General features: G+C 38.8%; 1 protein-coding gene across 13 annotated transcripts in view; it reads left to right on the top strand.

The window, feature by feature from the left end:
- PTPRM (protein tyrosine phosphatase receptor type M) overlaps positions 1-17,533 on the top strand; it is a 484,682-nt gene that overhangs the window by 450,787 nt on the left and 16,362 nt on the right. For all 13 annotated transcript variants that reach the window (XM_040550056.1, XM_040550055.1, XM_040550065.1 and 10 more), the window contains 3 exons: positions 12,423-12,539; positions 16,699-16,853; positions 17,138-17,273. In XM_040550056.1, the coding sequence (XP_040405990.1) occupies positions 12,423-12,539; positions 16,699-16,853; positions 17,138-17,273 (408 nt within the window). The remainder of the gene's footprint in view (positions 1-12,422; positions 12,540-16,698; positions 16,854-17,137; positions 17,274-17,533) is intronic.

The raw sequence follows: 17,533 nt of genomic DNA, 5'->3' as shown, positions 1-17,533 counted from the left end.
ACCTGAGTAGCAAAGGAAAGCTTGAGTTACCTGGTTGATAATGTGTACTTTTCTTACTTTGTTTGATAATGTCTAAAGAAGGTCTCCTACTCAAGTTATTATGGCTAATTTTGTTTTCAACAAGTATTGAATTGAACCATTTTCTTTGTTTTTTTACAACCATCAATAACTAAGCCTTAATTTACTACTTTGTCTATGCGTGATGTCTTAGTTTTCTAAGTCTTAGTCTTCTTTTTTTTGGTGACAAAAAAAAAGTCATTGCTTTTATTGCAACTACTGCATTATTGTAAATCGAAACATTGAAATAAGAAGTCAAGTGCACGTATCTTGGTGTGAGCCACATGGTTTTGAGATGTGTTTTTAATTTCACACTGGCGGAGTGGCTGATATCCCTCTGCCCTGTGGTGTTTGCACCAGGAGAGAGAGCACTCTTTATGTAGTGAGAGACAAAGGGCTGTATCTTGTCTCCTTTTTAACAAGTCCAGTTTTACAAACTCAATTTATTCTTCTTTATGTCCTTGGTTGATTGCTACTATAAACCCTAACATTTAGATATCTGTGTGACCAAGCCTGCCAACAGATCAGGTGCAATTATTATTTTTATGTATTTTTTAAAAAGTAGGATTTGTGACAGCAATTAACACCTGCTGCAGGAACATGTGTACGACTAATTGCAGAGACAAAAAAGGATCATGGAGGCTGCTTTAAACATTCAGTCCCTTGATTGAAAAGGATGGGAGAAATAGTTGGGTGGTCATATATCAGTTCAAAATGGATGAATCTGTACAAATAGAAAACTCTCCAACAAATCTGTTAAAGCTTTATACACATTCATAAATAACTAAGCATGCAAAAAATGATGCTCTTAGGGGATGGATGAACAAACCTTAGAACAAACATAGCATAGTACGTGAAACCACATACTGTTTTCCTGAAGTCCATATCTGAAAGCATCAATTAACATGACCTGTCAGGTGTCACCCAGGGAGGTGCCAGCCTTGGTGCCAGCACTGTGGCCTCCACTCACAACATTTAGTTACGTCGCACATTCCCTTAGCAGCATAGCACATTCCCTTAGCAGCAAGCAACAGTTTGTGCCACCGTGGAGATTTCTTCAGGGTGCAAGAGTCCTAGTGGGATACCGATCTGCAGCTTTCTTGTTTCTGACAGTGGTAGAAATGACTTTGTTCTTGCTTTCTCTGGAGGCCAACATAGGTGAGATAAGACAGCAGAAATTAAAATGAGCTTTTAATGGAAATGAGATCATATGAGCCACAAAACAACACAGTCACTTCCCTCTTGGTGCTTCTGTCCCACTCCCAGCGTGGGAACCATCAGCAACAAGGAGGCATATTACTAACACACCATCTCTCCCTCAGTCCCAAACACAAGCTCTGTGCCACCTTGATTAGTAATGATTTTAATGGGCTTTTTGGTAGCATTCCTGCAGGGCAAATCTTGTAACCTTCCTGACCTTGAGGTTTTCTATTTCAAGTGTTGTTGCTGGTCTAAGATTTATAGGGGCTTATTATTTTATATATTTTTTTAAATTCTTGCCCAGTGTAAGTCAAGGAGGAAAATTCCTTTATGTTTTCAGAAAAGAGGAATATCTATTTAACATGTTTGCCACACAATGTATGTCCTTCATGAATTAATCATTGAGGGGGCGTATGTGTATTTGTTTACCAAGACTGGCTGGGTAGTCATTAAATCAGTGCTAGGAACTTGCTTCTTGCCCTGGAGCATTATGCATCAGGACTGTTTTAATTGCGGATAGAGGAATCACCATGAGGCTGTCCCCTAATGCAAGCACCTGCTGCAAATGACTCAGTCCCTGCATTACCCTCCAGCAGGGTCTGGGTACATCTGCCAATATCTGTCATTATCTGAGGCATACTTGTCAAAACCATGCATCCCTTTAAGCTCTTGTGTGTTCCAGCAAGGGACCCTTGTCAGTGTTTCTGGCACCTGCAGACTGCTGTGCACCTGGTATTTAAATGGCACGGAAATGTGTTTTGATTGTTTTCTCTCTTTAATGAACCCACCTGAGGGACATTTAGCTCTTTATCTAGTAGCCTGTTACCCAGTCACTCACATTTACACTGCTTGTGTGGAAATTCAGAACTCACTTGTGCTGTTATACCAATCCATCTGCCAGAAGTCTTATCACAAAATCTGCAGGGCTCCCTAAGGAGACTTTTGTACTGGTAATTTAAGCTAATGATTTCTAAACATATTTAGTCAGTTTTATGAAGACCTCATTAGAATGTGACTGTTTATTAAAAATCTAAATGAGGTCTCACAGTCATTTAGAAAAATCATTGCTGAGTTGCATGAACAGTTCTTTGATAACAGCTGATGAAGTGGTTTTTAGTTAAGATTGGTCTAAGTTGACTTAAGAACTTTTACAGAAAAATGAATAAGTAGGCAACCCTTGTAAGACAGAGATAAAAAGTCTCTGTCTTCTTCATGCTGGGGTCAACAACTTTTCTCTCTCAATGAAGTGTGCAAGAAGAGCATGACAAGTAATTAGTGGTATAATATACCTATATTTTAATACAAGAATTAACATTTTCCAAACAACAGACTAACAGTTAAAAAGCAAGAACAAGACTCATAAAAATAAATCAATGTGACCATAGGCCATTTAAAAAAAAAAAAAAAAGTTGTGTTTTAGTTTACAATAATGCAAGAGACTTCCGTGCTCCTGCTACTAAGTGATGGAACAACTGAAGATAGGAGTGTAATTTCAGACATCTTTTCCTGAGATGTTCAGCATAGTATGGTGGATTATTGTAGAAGAAATGAAACTTTTTATCCAACCAGCACAGGTATGTTTGGTTTCCCAACAAAAGACACGAGAGAACATCTAGTTTATTCCAAGAGACTGCTCTTATAGCTGGATCCTTCTTTGGGAAGCAATGGGAACTGGATCAAAGTCTTTATGTACTGGCCAAAGTCTCAGGTTGCTGCTTGAAATGTTTCAGTGTTTGTACACGTAGAAATTTTTCTTTCCTCCTTAAAGAGTTACATTGGATTTAGAATATATTCAGTTGTGTCATCTTGCTGTCACTTCCATCTTTGCTCTTCTTAGGTTGGTAGTGATACTTGGTTGGCAGAATCAAACTTGGCATGTCACATCATTTATCATTTGTCAGTAGTCACTTTCTCTCCCACTCCTTGTTTTCGCTTGAGGCAGGAGGAATTTAGTAATATCTGATTAATAAATGGTGAAATGCACTGATGAAATTTAGTGGAGGTGGTTGATACATAAATGCACTGCTAGGACTCATGATTGTCTATCATGCTTTTAATATAACGAAGTATTTACAAAAAATCACTAGAAATGATTATAAAAAATAAAACCTCACCCCAGGAGCATCATAATTACAGTAATTAGAGTTTCACAATTATTATCCAGAATTAGAAAACAGCCAGTGCTAATAGTGTTAATAAGCACACAAAAGACCCTTTTTTTGAAAGGGGGCAAGGTTGACAACTACAGAATGGATGTGAGGCAAACAGGGGAATGAAGGTCAGCCATGGGATGGCAAATAGTCCGTACTCCTGCACACATGGCTTAGCACTACCAAAACAGCCTCTCACCACCATCTTATCTCTGAGGAGTGTTGTGCTTTCCCAATAGCCATCTCACACTCCTCTTGGGTGACTTTCCCTTCCCAGGAGCCATCAGGGCTCTATCTGCACAGGGAAAAAGAAAGAATGCCAAAAGTTGGTGGCTTAGCTGGTTGTTTGCTTGTTTGACTGGACATACATGGCACTTTCATCAGCTTTGCTGCAAAAATGTTGATGGCTCTGATTCTTCATGCTTAAAACATGTGGAGGTCTACATGACAGTGAAAACACCCATAAAGGAGTAAAATGGAGCAGCTGACAGAGAGGGAGCATCTCCTTACTGCTCGCTGGTTTAAAAAAAAGTGTTCTTTTTTGTAAGATAAAATCAGAAGAGTCATTCTTCAAAGGAAAGAATCTGCGTGGGCCCAGTCCTCAGCAGTCATACATGCCTGTGCTTGGGCCTGGAGTACTCAGGATGTGCAACCTTGGTCAGCACTCAAGAGACATTTCTGAAAGAAATACCAATATGTTTCCTCAACAAACAAAATCCAGAACTCTTCATCTTGAACCGAGTCTTCCTCAGATCTTCCTGGTGGTCTATTTCTCAGACATCCAAGAAAATTTGTCAAGTAAAGTCCTGTCCAAAGACTTCTCACTGAAAACATATTGCTATATCCAAACAATAAATTCATAGGAAACTCCATCAACACAAATAGTAGCACTGTATGAAATTTCCCGTGGACTTGCCTCCTGTTCTTAGAATAAAACAGGATTATTTTGAAACAAACCTATTATGAAGCTCACAGTTACGTACTTTAAAGTTTTGAGAATCTTCATGCAGAATAACCATCTAATGAACAAAGGTAAACTCAAACTGTATTTAAGATTCAGATCACCCATTAGAAAGATATCACAGAGGTGAAACAGAGCAGCTCTCTAACACGTCCCACAAACAGCACGTTTGTGTTTAGTGTAAATGGAAGAACACTCCATATAATTGAAACTGAAACTGCCTCTAAATGTGGTAAGCCAAATTACCAACATTGGTGTTACTTCAAGATACTGACATTAGTGCTCCTTAGGAAATGTGCCAAAGAGTTTGTTAGCATACTGGTGACTAAGATTTCATTTAAACTTTTCTCCTGAAAGAAAGAAAACACATTTTGTACATGAGAGGGAGAAAGCTTTCTGCATTAAACCCTTCCCTACCTCTACGTAATGCTAGTGTCAGCTTCAAAAAACAATAAATACTGTCCTTCCCCATATAGAGATATTTTAATTCTTAATCATGTTTATCCAGAAAATCTGGGACCTGTTCTTTTCATACATATATGTTCAGTCATTTTGTTTTACTTTTGCTTTCACTGTAATTCCAGTATCTGTTGTTGGATACAGTAGAGGCTGTAGCATTACAGAGTATGAATGATAAGAAAGTAAACAATTGTAATTTGAAACTATTGTTAATCTTCCAAGTCAGTGAACCCTTCTAGTAGTCAAAAACAGATTTCAGCTTTCTAGACCTCTAACCAGAAATACCAAGTTGGCATTATTCCTTTGTGTGCTGCAGGGGAGGAACCCTTAGGGAAAAATTAATAAATAAATAAAAATTGGCTGTTGTTCTCCAGGAAAGAGAAGGAAGGACTCTATAATCACTTAATAAAGATGTCCCTAGATTAGCAATGTTAATATTATCAAACAGGACATCAACGTACAAGTGTTCAGCACTGTCCCATGTCACTCACAGCAGACATACCTTCTCTTGTTTCCAGTAAAAGCTATACTTCAGAGAATACTCATCAATGAAGATTAATATCTCAGCGCTCCTTAGTTCAATTGAGATGATTCATTTTGCGAAATAAATAAAAGTGGTTTAAGGATACACAAATGCACGGACCCCTTGTTGGGCTAGCTGCTGAAGTACTGCCAAGGTATAGAATGCAAGTAAAAGTACAGTTTACAAAGAGGTCTTAAAGTTCCACTTTGAAACGCCGTGGCTAACAAAATGGCTTCATCACTGCAGGTCTGCTGAACTCAGTAGTCTCATGAAATTGATCTCTTAGTCTCTCTGTGAAGGAAGAAGTATCCTAGAGACGCCAACACGGTTTTACTGTGCTCCATAAAGTAGCACGTAGAGCTTTCTAACTTGACATCAGATGATCAAGTTTTAGAGCCAGAAGGCAACCAGCTAACTCAGTGGTGCTCTGTAGCTCAACTTATGGCATGATTTTGTCCTTGGAACGGAAGCATGATTCAGTGCACGGGCTGTTCTGCTCAATGCAGGCACGTCAGGTCCTTGGAGCACAGGATCTGAGCAATATGCCCATGATTTCACAGTTGTGTAAGGGATTAAGACAAGCTTGAGAAGCTCCAGATAATTCTTCATCTTGGCATGAGACTACATTTCTCACATGCTCTGTGCTCAGCCTTTTTTCCTCTAGGGCTGTACTAAAGTGCACTAATTTACAACCTTTTTTAATAAATAGTCGGAGACAATTGCCTAAACATAAGCAATGAAATAGGGGCAATCATGTTCTTCCATTTTACTAGCTACAAAGGCAGGAACACTACAAACAGCTGTACCTTGGGTCACCTTTACCCTAAAGCAATTCTCCCAGACTATTTCTGTTTGATGGCCAAAGTACGGCCATGCCATCAGCTTGTCATCCTAATTTTACCTAATCCAAGCTGTGAGGCTGATGGTATACTAACAGTACATGTGATTTTTAAGAACAAATGGATTGCATTGATCCCCCCAGGTGGAAAGCACCAAGTGTATTGCTACAGCTGGGCATGTCCCGACAGCCAACTATCCTGGGCAGAAGCTGAATGAGAGTGCATCCACTAGGCAACCTAGGGTTGCACTGCTTGGGTGACACAGTGCAGCAGAAGGTAGAGAATGATATCAGCTCTGAGTCATCACTGGAAGAAATTAGACTGAACTAGTAAAATTCATAGAGATCTCTCACCCTCTGGGAGTCGTGAACCACAGAAAGACTTTTGTCTGCCTTTATACAGACCCATTCATCTGACAGTGCAGAACAGTATCCTAAAGTTTGTATTTCACAATACTCTTCCATACCTCATTTTAGAAAAGTGTAAAATGAGGTATAGATCAATTAACTGACCTGTTCAAAAGCAAACAAAGAAAATGAAAAAAAGGACTGGATTTTATCTTCTGTCAAAGATGGTTTTATAACTAATAAAATGTTCTTAATCACAATACGCTTTTGTTTGAAAAGTATTTAAATAAAAATACTTTCAATTTTTGGATGTTCTTTTATTTCAAGTCAGCCAAATAAAAGTATATGAAGTTATCTTAGTTATATCTGCAAAACCTGTTAAAAGTTTTCAACAGTGAGCTTGGTTGGCTGTTTCATTTTATATCCTAGAGGTTTCACTTCAAAATTTATGTCTGACTTATCATCATTACTTAGTCTGGGATTAATTTTAAATTAGAATATATAATACTGCTCTTCGCTAATGACAATCCATGCAGTGCATAGCCAGTTATACCACCTTTTTGCTAAGAATATTTCAGAATCAAAGGAAATTGGAAACTTTGAATAATCACTGTTATTTAAACCGTTCTGTAGGAACTACAAAGTATATTTCACAGCCAGCTCACATATTAATTCTGTAATATTCCTCCTATTCCAAACCTTTAAGTAAATGAATTACTGTCCTGGCTTTCATACTGCCTCTAGCTAGATGTGTCACATTGCCAAATGGCTAAGTATACAGCTTCGGAAGTCACAATTTGTGTTCATTATCTATCTACTGCCTGCATTGTTTGTTATATTTAGAAGCAGCAAGAACAACTTTCCACCTTCATTTTTAATTCTTATTTTCTCACATTAGACAATTTTGCTGGGGGATTTGGGAGAGGGAGGGCAGGTCAAAGAAGATAATCATATTCTCCAAATTTCTCAAATTATTAGTAAAATAAACATGTTTGGAACAATTGGACAGTGTACCTTGGGATGAATAGATTAAATCCGAGCATTTTCATTATGTCTCTGGCAATCACCCTTTTTATCTCATCTTGTGATGAACATCTGTATTTTTTGGCAACATGTTAGGATGTAAATGTGGGGTGTATCTGAACAAACTCTCAATTATAGTTCTGCTCAGATGAGATTTCAAAATTATGTTTTCTACTTTGTGGCCGGTATTTACTGTTATGATAGCAACTGTGTGGAAAAAAATATCTAATGCATTTAATATTCAGTTTTGGATTCATGTATCAATTATTTAGCTAAACCTTCTGTTAGTAGTTTTTTTGTAAAATATGTACCAAATGTTTATAAAAAGGGAAAGAGATTCATCAAGACACAGTAGCTAAAGCTGTGCTAAAAAGAAAAAATGAACAAACATGTTGCCAGCAATGTTTCTCATACTTGATGAATAAAACCATATTCTATTTTGTTGCAATTGTCTTCCCTTGTACAAACAAAAGCCCTGGTCCAATAAACATTTATAAGTGTGATTTCAGTTTACACTATTTAATCTACGTCTTTCTTTAAGACCCTTCCATATTTATTTGAGAAGCCCTGGAGGGGATAGGAAACTGGTCTTTAAGCATTTACTTAACTTTTGGCTCATCAGGAGTCCATAGAGTTCCCATGTCTAAAGCACAGCACGTGCAGCAGCATTGCAGAACAAGAGCCAAAACCAAAAGTAGGAAAAAAGCTCAATTTTTTTTTTTTAAAAAAAAGGGGGAAGAAAAAAGTTCTTGTTTTTTTCCTCACAGTGAGTGAATCAGTTAGTGTTGGTCTGTGGCTACGACTGCGGCTCTGGCACCTTTCCCACAGCTGTTACAGCCCCTATTCCACTTGGGAGAGTTTTCAGGAAATTGTGTTGTCATGGATCCTTCTGCTCTGCTCCAGTCTGCTCCGTGCCCCAAATCCCCTGTGCTGCAGAGTATAATATCCCCTACGGGCACAAGCTGAACGAGGCTATAACTTCTGTGCAACATCCCCCCAGTGCTTCCCTAATTATTCCATTGGATCATCTTAAATAAAATTTAAAAAAAGGGGAAACAAATCCAGCAGTTGAGGCATAAGAAGGTGGGGACTACTGTGCTTTTCTAAATTGGTCTTTCCAAATGTTCCTGGTTCTTAGTCATAATCCAGACTGTCTAGACTTACCAAGTTAGAAACAGGCATGTTTTCCTTCAAGGCTGAGCAATTTAATTCAGCCAGGGTGTTTTTTCTTTCCCCTGATTGTTTATTTTACTAAACTGGAATTGTTTGAGGATGGCAGGCACCCATCAGAAAGAAACAAGGCTAAAGTTAGCAACAGAAAGACGTGCTGATGAGTAGTGCTGTTACCAGGATCACCGCAGCAGCTGTTTCCTCCGTACGTGTGTTGGCCGTGTTTGCGTGGTTCATGTTCCACCTATGGAAAGGATAATTGAGCAGGCAGGAATAGGAAATTGGCTCCAGAGATGGGGTGCTCGGTGGGCTGCTCCAGGCCAGAGGCAGTATGAGTGGCCTTATTCTGCATGCAGAGTAAAAAAACTCACCTTTAGTCGTAGGTGGGAAAGCCCCATTTCAGAGAGTTCCCGACAGTGACGGTAAAGGCTCAGTTTGCTGGCCTAAGGGATTTGAACAATGCCAATTGTCTGGATTCTTTTAACAATACAAACAAAACAATAGCATTCAATGTGTTTCACTTAGCTTCTATCGGAGAGTTTTTGGAAATACGTCTAAACAGGATAAGATCTGAATAAATACCAAGTAGATGCAACAATAGATAGCAGTAGCAGCTACGAAACTGCTTGCAGCAACATTTAATGCTTTTAAAATGGTTATTCATTGCTTATCGCTGGTAGATGTGCTTTGGAGGTGAACACACATTTGCCAGCAATCCTGAGGTTTAGGGATTGTCCCTCAGTGTGCCAAGGGGCCTTGGCTGATGGAAACCATCTTCTGCAAACTGATGCCTTGCCTGGTTTTGTGCCGGTGAGCGTGGTGGAGGGAGCAACTTGCCCTTGGTACAGAAGTGCTGAGCACCGTGAAGACTTTTCCAGTGTCCCACCTTCAAGCCTCTCCCTATGGAAGGCAGTTGTATAACCTGGTGTTTGCAAATTGTCCTGCAACTGTGCTGAATACCAGATGAAATGTGAAGAAAAAACATTTATTTATTTATTTATTGTAGCCAATACTAATGTGGTTACTGGGTCTGAAGACAAACATAGAGAAATAAATAAAAACCTGCTCATAGCTGCCTGAACTTCAGATCTGCTCTCAAGGAGCTTTCCGTCAGCTCTGTAAGCAGGAATAAGCTGTTAGGATGCTTGTGCAGTTCTGTGGCTGAGAGCCAGGCCTCACAACCAGAGCGTTGTGCTGAACTCTTTTTACCTGGGAAGGATCCTGATGTGGGGTTGTGTTCTTCTATCCCTTCACACAGTTTTATTTGGATTTAAATTTTATCCTGCTAACGAGTCAGAAAAAGGGTCAGAACTACTTTGCCCTGACAGACTTCTGAGGTTATCAGCTGATGTTGCCTGTTTGCTGTCCAGACACTAAAGAAGGGTTATAGGTGATGATCAGCTATGTCACTAGAAACTATTTGTGATAAAGCACTTTCCTCTGCCCGATAGGACAAGGTTCGGCTGCATAATCCTTTATATACTGAACCTGGATTTGGTATAAATAAATCATTTGAATCATGGTTTACAATTTTCACTATGCTTATATGTACATACTTCAGTTTTACCTTCTACTCATGACTAAGCATGATAATAATCTGAATATTTTGGCATGAAAAGGGGTTTGAGAAATGTTCTAACAGTTGTGAAGTTTAATTTTTTGTTTTCTTGTGCCAGTTTTCCATTCAAAATTTGAAGTTTGTGTTTTGACCCAACAAATTTAAGTGTATATTTAAGCAAACCTGTGGATTTACATGTATTGAAAGATCAGTTTTAAACTTTCCCTTCGGTGAGAAAGAGAGAGAAAACGCTGCATGCAGCAGATGTGTAACAGATGCTACTCCTAGCCCATACTGCACTACTGGACAATGGCCAGGTGCAGTGATGATAACATATCTATTACCGTGATACAGCAGAATAAAACAGATAAGAAAGCAATGTGTTAGCTTCCCCACCCACCACCTTGTCCACCCAAATGAGAAGGAGAAGAATATTCTTAACTGTGTCAGCTAACTGCATTGAAATACACAATCCCCACAACTACCCACTTTAGACAATAACACAATCCATGCTTCCTTTTTGAATATGCTAAATATTGTGAAGTTCATCTCATCTAGACCACACCAGGGCACAGAAAATCTTAAATACATTTTGTAAAAGCCACCTTCTTTCCATCTGTGACATGGAGTTGCAGGTATTGGTGGATGAAAAACTGAATATGAGACAGCAGTGTGCGTTTGCAGCCCAGAAAGCCAACCATATCCTAGGCTGCATCAAAAGAAACATGGCCAGCAGCTCAAGGGAGGTGATTCTCCCTCTGCTCTGCTCTTGTAAGACCCCACCTGGAGCACTGCATTCAGCTCTAGGGCCCCCAGCACAAGGAGGACATGGACCTATTAGACCGAGTCCAGAGGAGGGCCATGAAGATGATCAAAGGGCTGGAGCACCTCTCTTACAAAGACAGGCTGAGGGAGCTGGGATTGTTCAGCCTGGAGAGGAGAAGGCTCCAGGGAGACCTTATAGCAGCCTTCCAGTACTTACAGGGGGCCTACAGGAAAGCTGGAGAGGGACTTTTTGTCAGGGAGTGGAGTGATAGGATGAGGGGCAATGATTTTAAACTAAAAAAAGGTAGTTTTAGATTAGATACAAAGAAGAAATTCCTTACTCAGAGGGTGTTGAAGCGCTGGCACAGGCTGCCCAGAGAAGCTGTGGATGCCCCATCCCTGGAGGTGCTCAAGGCCAGGCTGGATGGGGCTTTGGGCAACCTGGTCTAGTGGGAGGTGTCCCTACCCATGACAGGGGCATTGGAATTAGATGATCTTTAAGGTCCCTTCCAACCCAAACCATTCTGTGATTCTGTGATTCTGTGATCTCCATATCCCAGGATAAGAGTGCCAAGAGCACACAGCTCCAGAAGCCAACTGAAATCAGTATGTGGGAAAGGGGGTCATCTCACCTAATATTAGCCATCAAGCCAAACACCTAGACTAAGGCAGTTGACTAGACTCTTCTCATAGTTAACAAAAATAAAGGCACCTCTAGAAGGCATTCATCCTACTCCTTCTAATTTGAGCTAAGTGAGATGAATCCCACCAACAGTGTTTGGGGTCATCTAGCAAATTGGTTTTAAAACCCAGACATAAAACTCATCTCTTGACATCATGTGTTGAGTTTTGCCATTTGACCTCTCAACAGGTCCTTCGGAAATTTAAGCTGAGCAAACAGATACTTCTCTGATGGTAGAGGAGATCCTTCCTTTCTTAAAAACACATTTTCATTTTAGAAGGCATGAGGTATTTTTGAAACAAATCAAAAACCAGAGACGGGGAAAAATGCTTCTTCTGGTAGTCGTCCCTCTACATGTGCACCCTCGACACACCCTCAGTTGGAAAGCATGGGAAATTAACAGTTTCTGTATCTGAGTTATGCACAGTATAAGTATTTCTTGTGCGCAGTACAAATTCACCGTACTTTAATAATCGCAGCACAAATCTCACCTGCAACACAAAAATGCTGTCTTAAAAAATGAGCTAATGTCCCTTAAACATGAATCATTTCCACATGTAGAAAGTGTGACTGTTTTGCATATGATTGTATTTTAAAACATAAATCACTGCAAAGAATACAGAACAGATTCAGTATGAACCTTCTAAAATAAATGATCCTTAATTATTTTATTTGTATTTTTTTAAAGGTTAAATGCTGCAAATACTGGCCAGATGACACAGAGATATATAAAGACATTAAAGTTACCCTAATAGAAACAGAACTCCTCGCTGAATATGTGATTCGAACATTTGCAGTAGAAAAGGTAAGTTTCGAAATTCATTTTTCTTAAATACTGTGGTATCTGCCTAAGTAACTTAGATACATATTCAACATGGGAAAGTTCTATTTGTTACCTGACATCCCTGTTTCCGTAGCTATTTTTTGGGTAAACCCCTAGCGCCCTCTTATGGTAGACTGTTTTTTTCGTTAAATGCAGCCACTTCTCTGCGTTTTTCCATCACTCTTGGCCCCTGCCTGAGTTACAAAAGTGATGTTCCTTGTGTAGGAAAAATCGAAGCCTCCCTTCCAGCAATCAATTTTAAAACACATTCGTGCTGTTTTCCCATCTTATGTTCACCACAATCATTTTCTGTCTGTACCAGAGGCTACATGCACCATTATTCAGAAGTCCATGGTTGTGAATACGGTGATCTGTTGGACCAGAGTGTTCCTGGCCAACAGTGAGACGTTTCTGAAACAAAGTAATATGTCCTCGAGGCAAATTCATTTGTAATGCAGAATCCATCTTTATGTACAGTTCCAATCAGCATTTGGTATTGCTATTTATTAGAATAATGTCATGTATTTGTTTGACGCTTCATAGATCTTACAGCTCTCTCAAACAGCTTATAATATATGGACAATATACAATTAACAAATAGGGTACCTGCTGAAAGTGAAAACAAGCCGGGTTACTTCATGTGGAAGAGTATTTTGCATTTTGTGTCAATTCAGCCTTTTTATTTACAAGTTTCATTAAAGAACAGAAGTGTTTTGATTGTATGTATCAAGACATATCTGAGTTGCAGAACAAGGCGGAAATGGCCTCTTTAGAAGACTTGATATTCCAGATGGCATACTGAAGTAGTGTTGCCTCAGTGTCTACATGAGTAAACTTTCAAGTAACTATATTAGAAAACTCCCTTTGATTTCATTGCAGTACCTGGGATATACTGCTTCTCTCTAATGATGAAATAATATTCAGTTGTGGTGCTGAAGAACTTAATCTTTAGCATCAAAGAATCCTGCAGCCAGGTAGATGAAACTGCCAACAAGATGGCCCAACAGGGTCTCTGTACATACATACATTCACAGTAACAAAGGAATTAGGTTTTTGTCCTGTTTTATTCTTCAATCTAATACTTAAATATGCATCAGTACAGCAACCCAAGGGTAATGATAATAGAATTATGGAGTTTGAATGAGCTGAAATATTGTATCATGTTTACCACTATACATATTGTACATTGAATTCACTCAAGTCTGTTGTTTCCTTGCATTTAGATATTTTTAATAAATAGATGAGAAAGGGTGGCTATACTTTGAAGTAGATGAGGCACTCGTTGATTTCTATTCTGCAAATTTTAAGCCATGCTTTGATGTTAGCTTTTCACTTCTTAACTAGGACTGGGAAAAAAGACCTAAAGGATTTTACAGTTGATCGTAACCAAACTGTCTTGAATAAATGCATTAAAACAGATAGAGATAAAAGACGCTAAACATTTTATTTCTTTAAAAAAAAAATCTCTATCTGAAAAGATTTCACTAAGACACTGCTTTTTAATAGTTGGTAGTTTTTTAGCAAGCCTCAGAAAGCAGTGTTAGTGTGGTTTGAGTAAAGTACATTTGTTTTTATTTTGCTTTCCATATTTTTTTCACACTTTTTAACCTCAGGAGGAGGGTAATGCAGTGCAAATTACCCAGAAATGTTTTGGAATCATCATTCTTGTATGTCTTCAGAGCTCAGCTAGACAGAGCCACTGGTGGCCTGTTCTAATGTTGGCCAAAGACCCATTTTGAGCAGGAAGTTGGACTGGAGACCTCCAGAGGTCCCTTCTGACCACCTTTCATATTTTTGGATTGACATTCTTATACCTGCTTCTAAAATACAATTTCAGTTGATTAGTTTGGAGATAAATTGATTGGTTTTCTTATTTTTATTTTTCAACTAGCTATTTGGTAATTATAGAGGAGTAGGGGGATAATACTAAGAAAACTGAACATGAGTTTATACTCCGATTCTGGGGAACACTTCCTAGATGTTCTTTACATTGTGCGCATAAGCAGTTCATTTGGAATTACAGCACAACAGTTAATTCAGATGAATTACCCAAATAGTAACATACAACAGCACCATAAGTATTTGTTGGATTAAGATCTACATTTTTTAACATCCTAGGGTTTGTTAGCAATGTACACCATTTTCTGTTTGTTTCAGCTGAAGGAAAAAGTGAAAAATATGATCTTTCCTAGCAGAGCATATGCTTTTATGATTCATGCAGTTGTGCTGCTATTTTGGGTATTGAAACCAGCAGGGAAGCTACAGACATGAAAATCATTCTTTTGTAGGTATAATAAGCAAACTCATTATAAAAGTACCCTATATGCAAAATCTTTTCTAAGTAGCTGAGCGTTACCAACAATGATAGACAAAAATGCAGTCAACATGACAGACAGCATTTTCAAAACTAATGCACAAGACACACAGGACATATTCTGATCTGTGCAACAGCTGTGCACATTATTTTGGATGGGCATTTTGTATTTTGTGAATTGCTTGAAAATCAAGACTGTCTACAGCATGAAGATTTTTGTAGTAGGGTATTCTTTTCAGTCCTTGATTTATACAGCCATGTCATGGCTTTTTTTGTTTTGTTTTTTTTTGTTTGTTTGTTTGTTTTTTGTATGGGATCTTTGTTTCTTGGGGGACTGTGGGCAGTTGTTGTGGGCAATATAAAAGTGTTTGGGACATGGATAGCTCACCTATGCACAGGTATTTACAGACTTGGAGGCCATACTTACATCAGCAAAAAAAATTTGTTAAATAACACACACTAAAATCCCCAGAATACAGAGACCAAATTGTATTTGAATGTGTTTGTTAACCAATCCTAAAATACAAATTACTTTGTCTGTTCCTGAGCTTTCATATGTTTTAAAATCGTTCTTTAAGATATAAGGCCATTTCTGTTCCAAGGACATGATCTCTTCATTCTACACCGGTGTTGCACATTCTCTTTGTCTTCTCCCTTGCTGGCTTTTCTGTGCCACTGTTACCATGAGACATGAGAATGAGCAGACCCCTACTCTGACCAGATGCCCAGTCTGAGCTGTCAAGGCTCCAAAATACACCACAGCTAACTCCACTCAAGTAGCACTGGCATGGCCAAAATTTCTCAGCCATTGAAAATCCCCGACTCTTTCAGCTTGCATACTAGCAATAAATTAGGGAGTTTATATTACTTTATTACACAAAGAAAATTAGACCTTTTATATGCAAACCAGATCAAGACAGGAAATAGATCTTTAAGAAGAAAAAGTATAAGCCACTGGTTATTAATATCATTGACATTTAGTCCAGCCTAGAGATGATATGTCATAATTTTGCTGTTTGCTTATGAAATATGTATGATGGCCTCTGGTCTGTAGATTTCTAATGAGAATGAAATACCGGCAGCTACATTTTTAGAGGGGGAAGGGGAAATGCAAGCACTAAGAAAATCATACTTAGCATACACACCTTTAATATCCAGACTGCTCCAGAAATTCACATGGGAAATCACTTATACGATCGGCTCCTCATTCATACCTGTCTCACCATATCCATATCCTTGTAAACTGTGGTAAATCACTTGCAGAGTGAGCATGTGGAGGTCTACAAATGCAGCCCCTATGACTGGAGGTGCAAAAAGGTTTTCTTTACTATTCAACTGTTTCTTTCAGAACAATGAAGGAGACAAAAGATAAGGAAAATTATGCTGAAATTCTGGTTCCCTGAAGTCAGCAGCAAAACTCCCGTGGAGTGCAGTGGGGAAAAAAATTCATCTGTGCTAAATGTTCATGGCCTTGCTGTTGACCTGTTTGTTGATCATGGCGTGCATCTTAAGGTTACAGTTTTCAAAGCAAGCTAGTGCTTAAATATAGAGATGAGCCTCAATCTCATTGTTAGAATTTTCTAAACAAGTGATAAATCACTCCATTTTCTTGTAAGGCTTTGAAACCAGTTGATATGTAGCCTTTGAACTTGCTTTCCAGCTATCAGAAAGCTCTCCAACAGTCTTGTACAGATATGGGTATTGGTGGGGGGTGGATGTTTCTCAGCAAGGCTCAAGCTTTAAAAGTTACATTCTTATGATGTCTCTTGTCCAATTTCTTACACATTCCAGCTTGTTTTTCTTTTTCAACCCTTGCCTTTTCAACAGAGAGGTGCTCATGAGATTCGAGAAATTCGGCAATTTCACTTCACTGGCTGGCCAGACCACGGTGTACCGTACCATGCAACAGGCCTGCTGGGATTTGTACGGCAGGTCAAATCCAAGAGCCCACCAAACGCTGGACCTCTGGTTGTTCACTGCAGGTAGGCACAGCAGAAATCCCTCCAATGTGTTGTCTCAGAACATACTTCTGCTTCTCTTGTGCTATGCGATCCCCACACAGGTTGCTGAAGCCACTCTACTCAAAATAACTTAATGCCTGAAGTATAAAACAATGGTAAAACTGATTCTGAAACCCTGCAAGTGTCTGAATGCAAGGCCTGATTTCAGCAGTAATCCCACTGGTCAAATACCTGCAAGGTGAACCCTGACACTTAACGTTTTCCAATAGACAGCTGAACATTAACTGTACTCTTCTTTTACTTAGTGCTGGTGCTGGCAGAACTGGATGCTTCATTGTTATTGACATCATGCTAGATATGGCAGAAAGAGAAGGTGTTGTAGACATATACAATTGTGTGAGAGAGCTTCGATCTCGGAGAGTCAACATGGTGCAAACAGAGGTATTGTTAATCTAGAATATTGCCTTACATTTTGCAATAAAAATTATTATTCTAGGCCATAAAACTAGAGCCTGTTTGTGGTAAGCACTATCTAGAAGGTAGTTTATTCAATCACATAAAGGAAAATAGTTCACACATAAATCTGAAGAATTTCTGTCCAAACCAGGGCACAGTTATGCTGCATTCAAGGTGTTTAAAAAAAAAAGTTTTAAAAATGTTTTAAAAAATAGATGGTTCTAAAAAACAGGTTTTAATTATTA

The sequence above is a fragment of the Cygnus olor genome, chromosome 2 (assembly GCF_009769625.2).
Source record: "Cygnus olor isolate bCygOlo1 chromosome 2, bCygOlo1.pri.v2, whole genome shotgun sequence".
NCBI classification, from domain to species: domain Eukaryota; kingdom Metazoa; phylum Chordata; class Aves; order Anseriformes; family Anatidae; genus Cygnus; species Cygnus olor.
The sequence above is the reverse complement of the archived record's forward strand: the minus strand, read 5'-3'. Positions and strand labels throughout refer to the sequence as shown.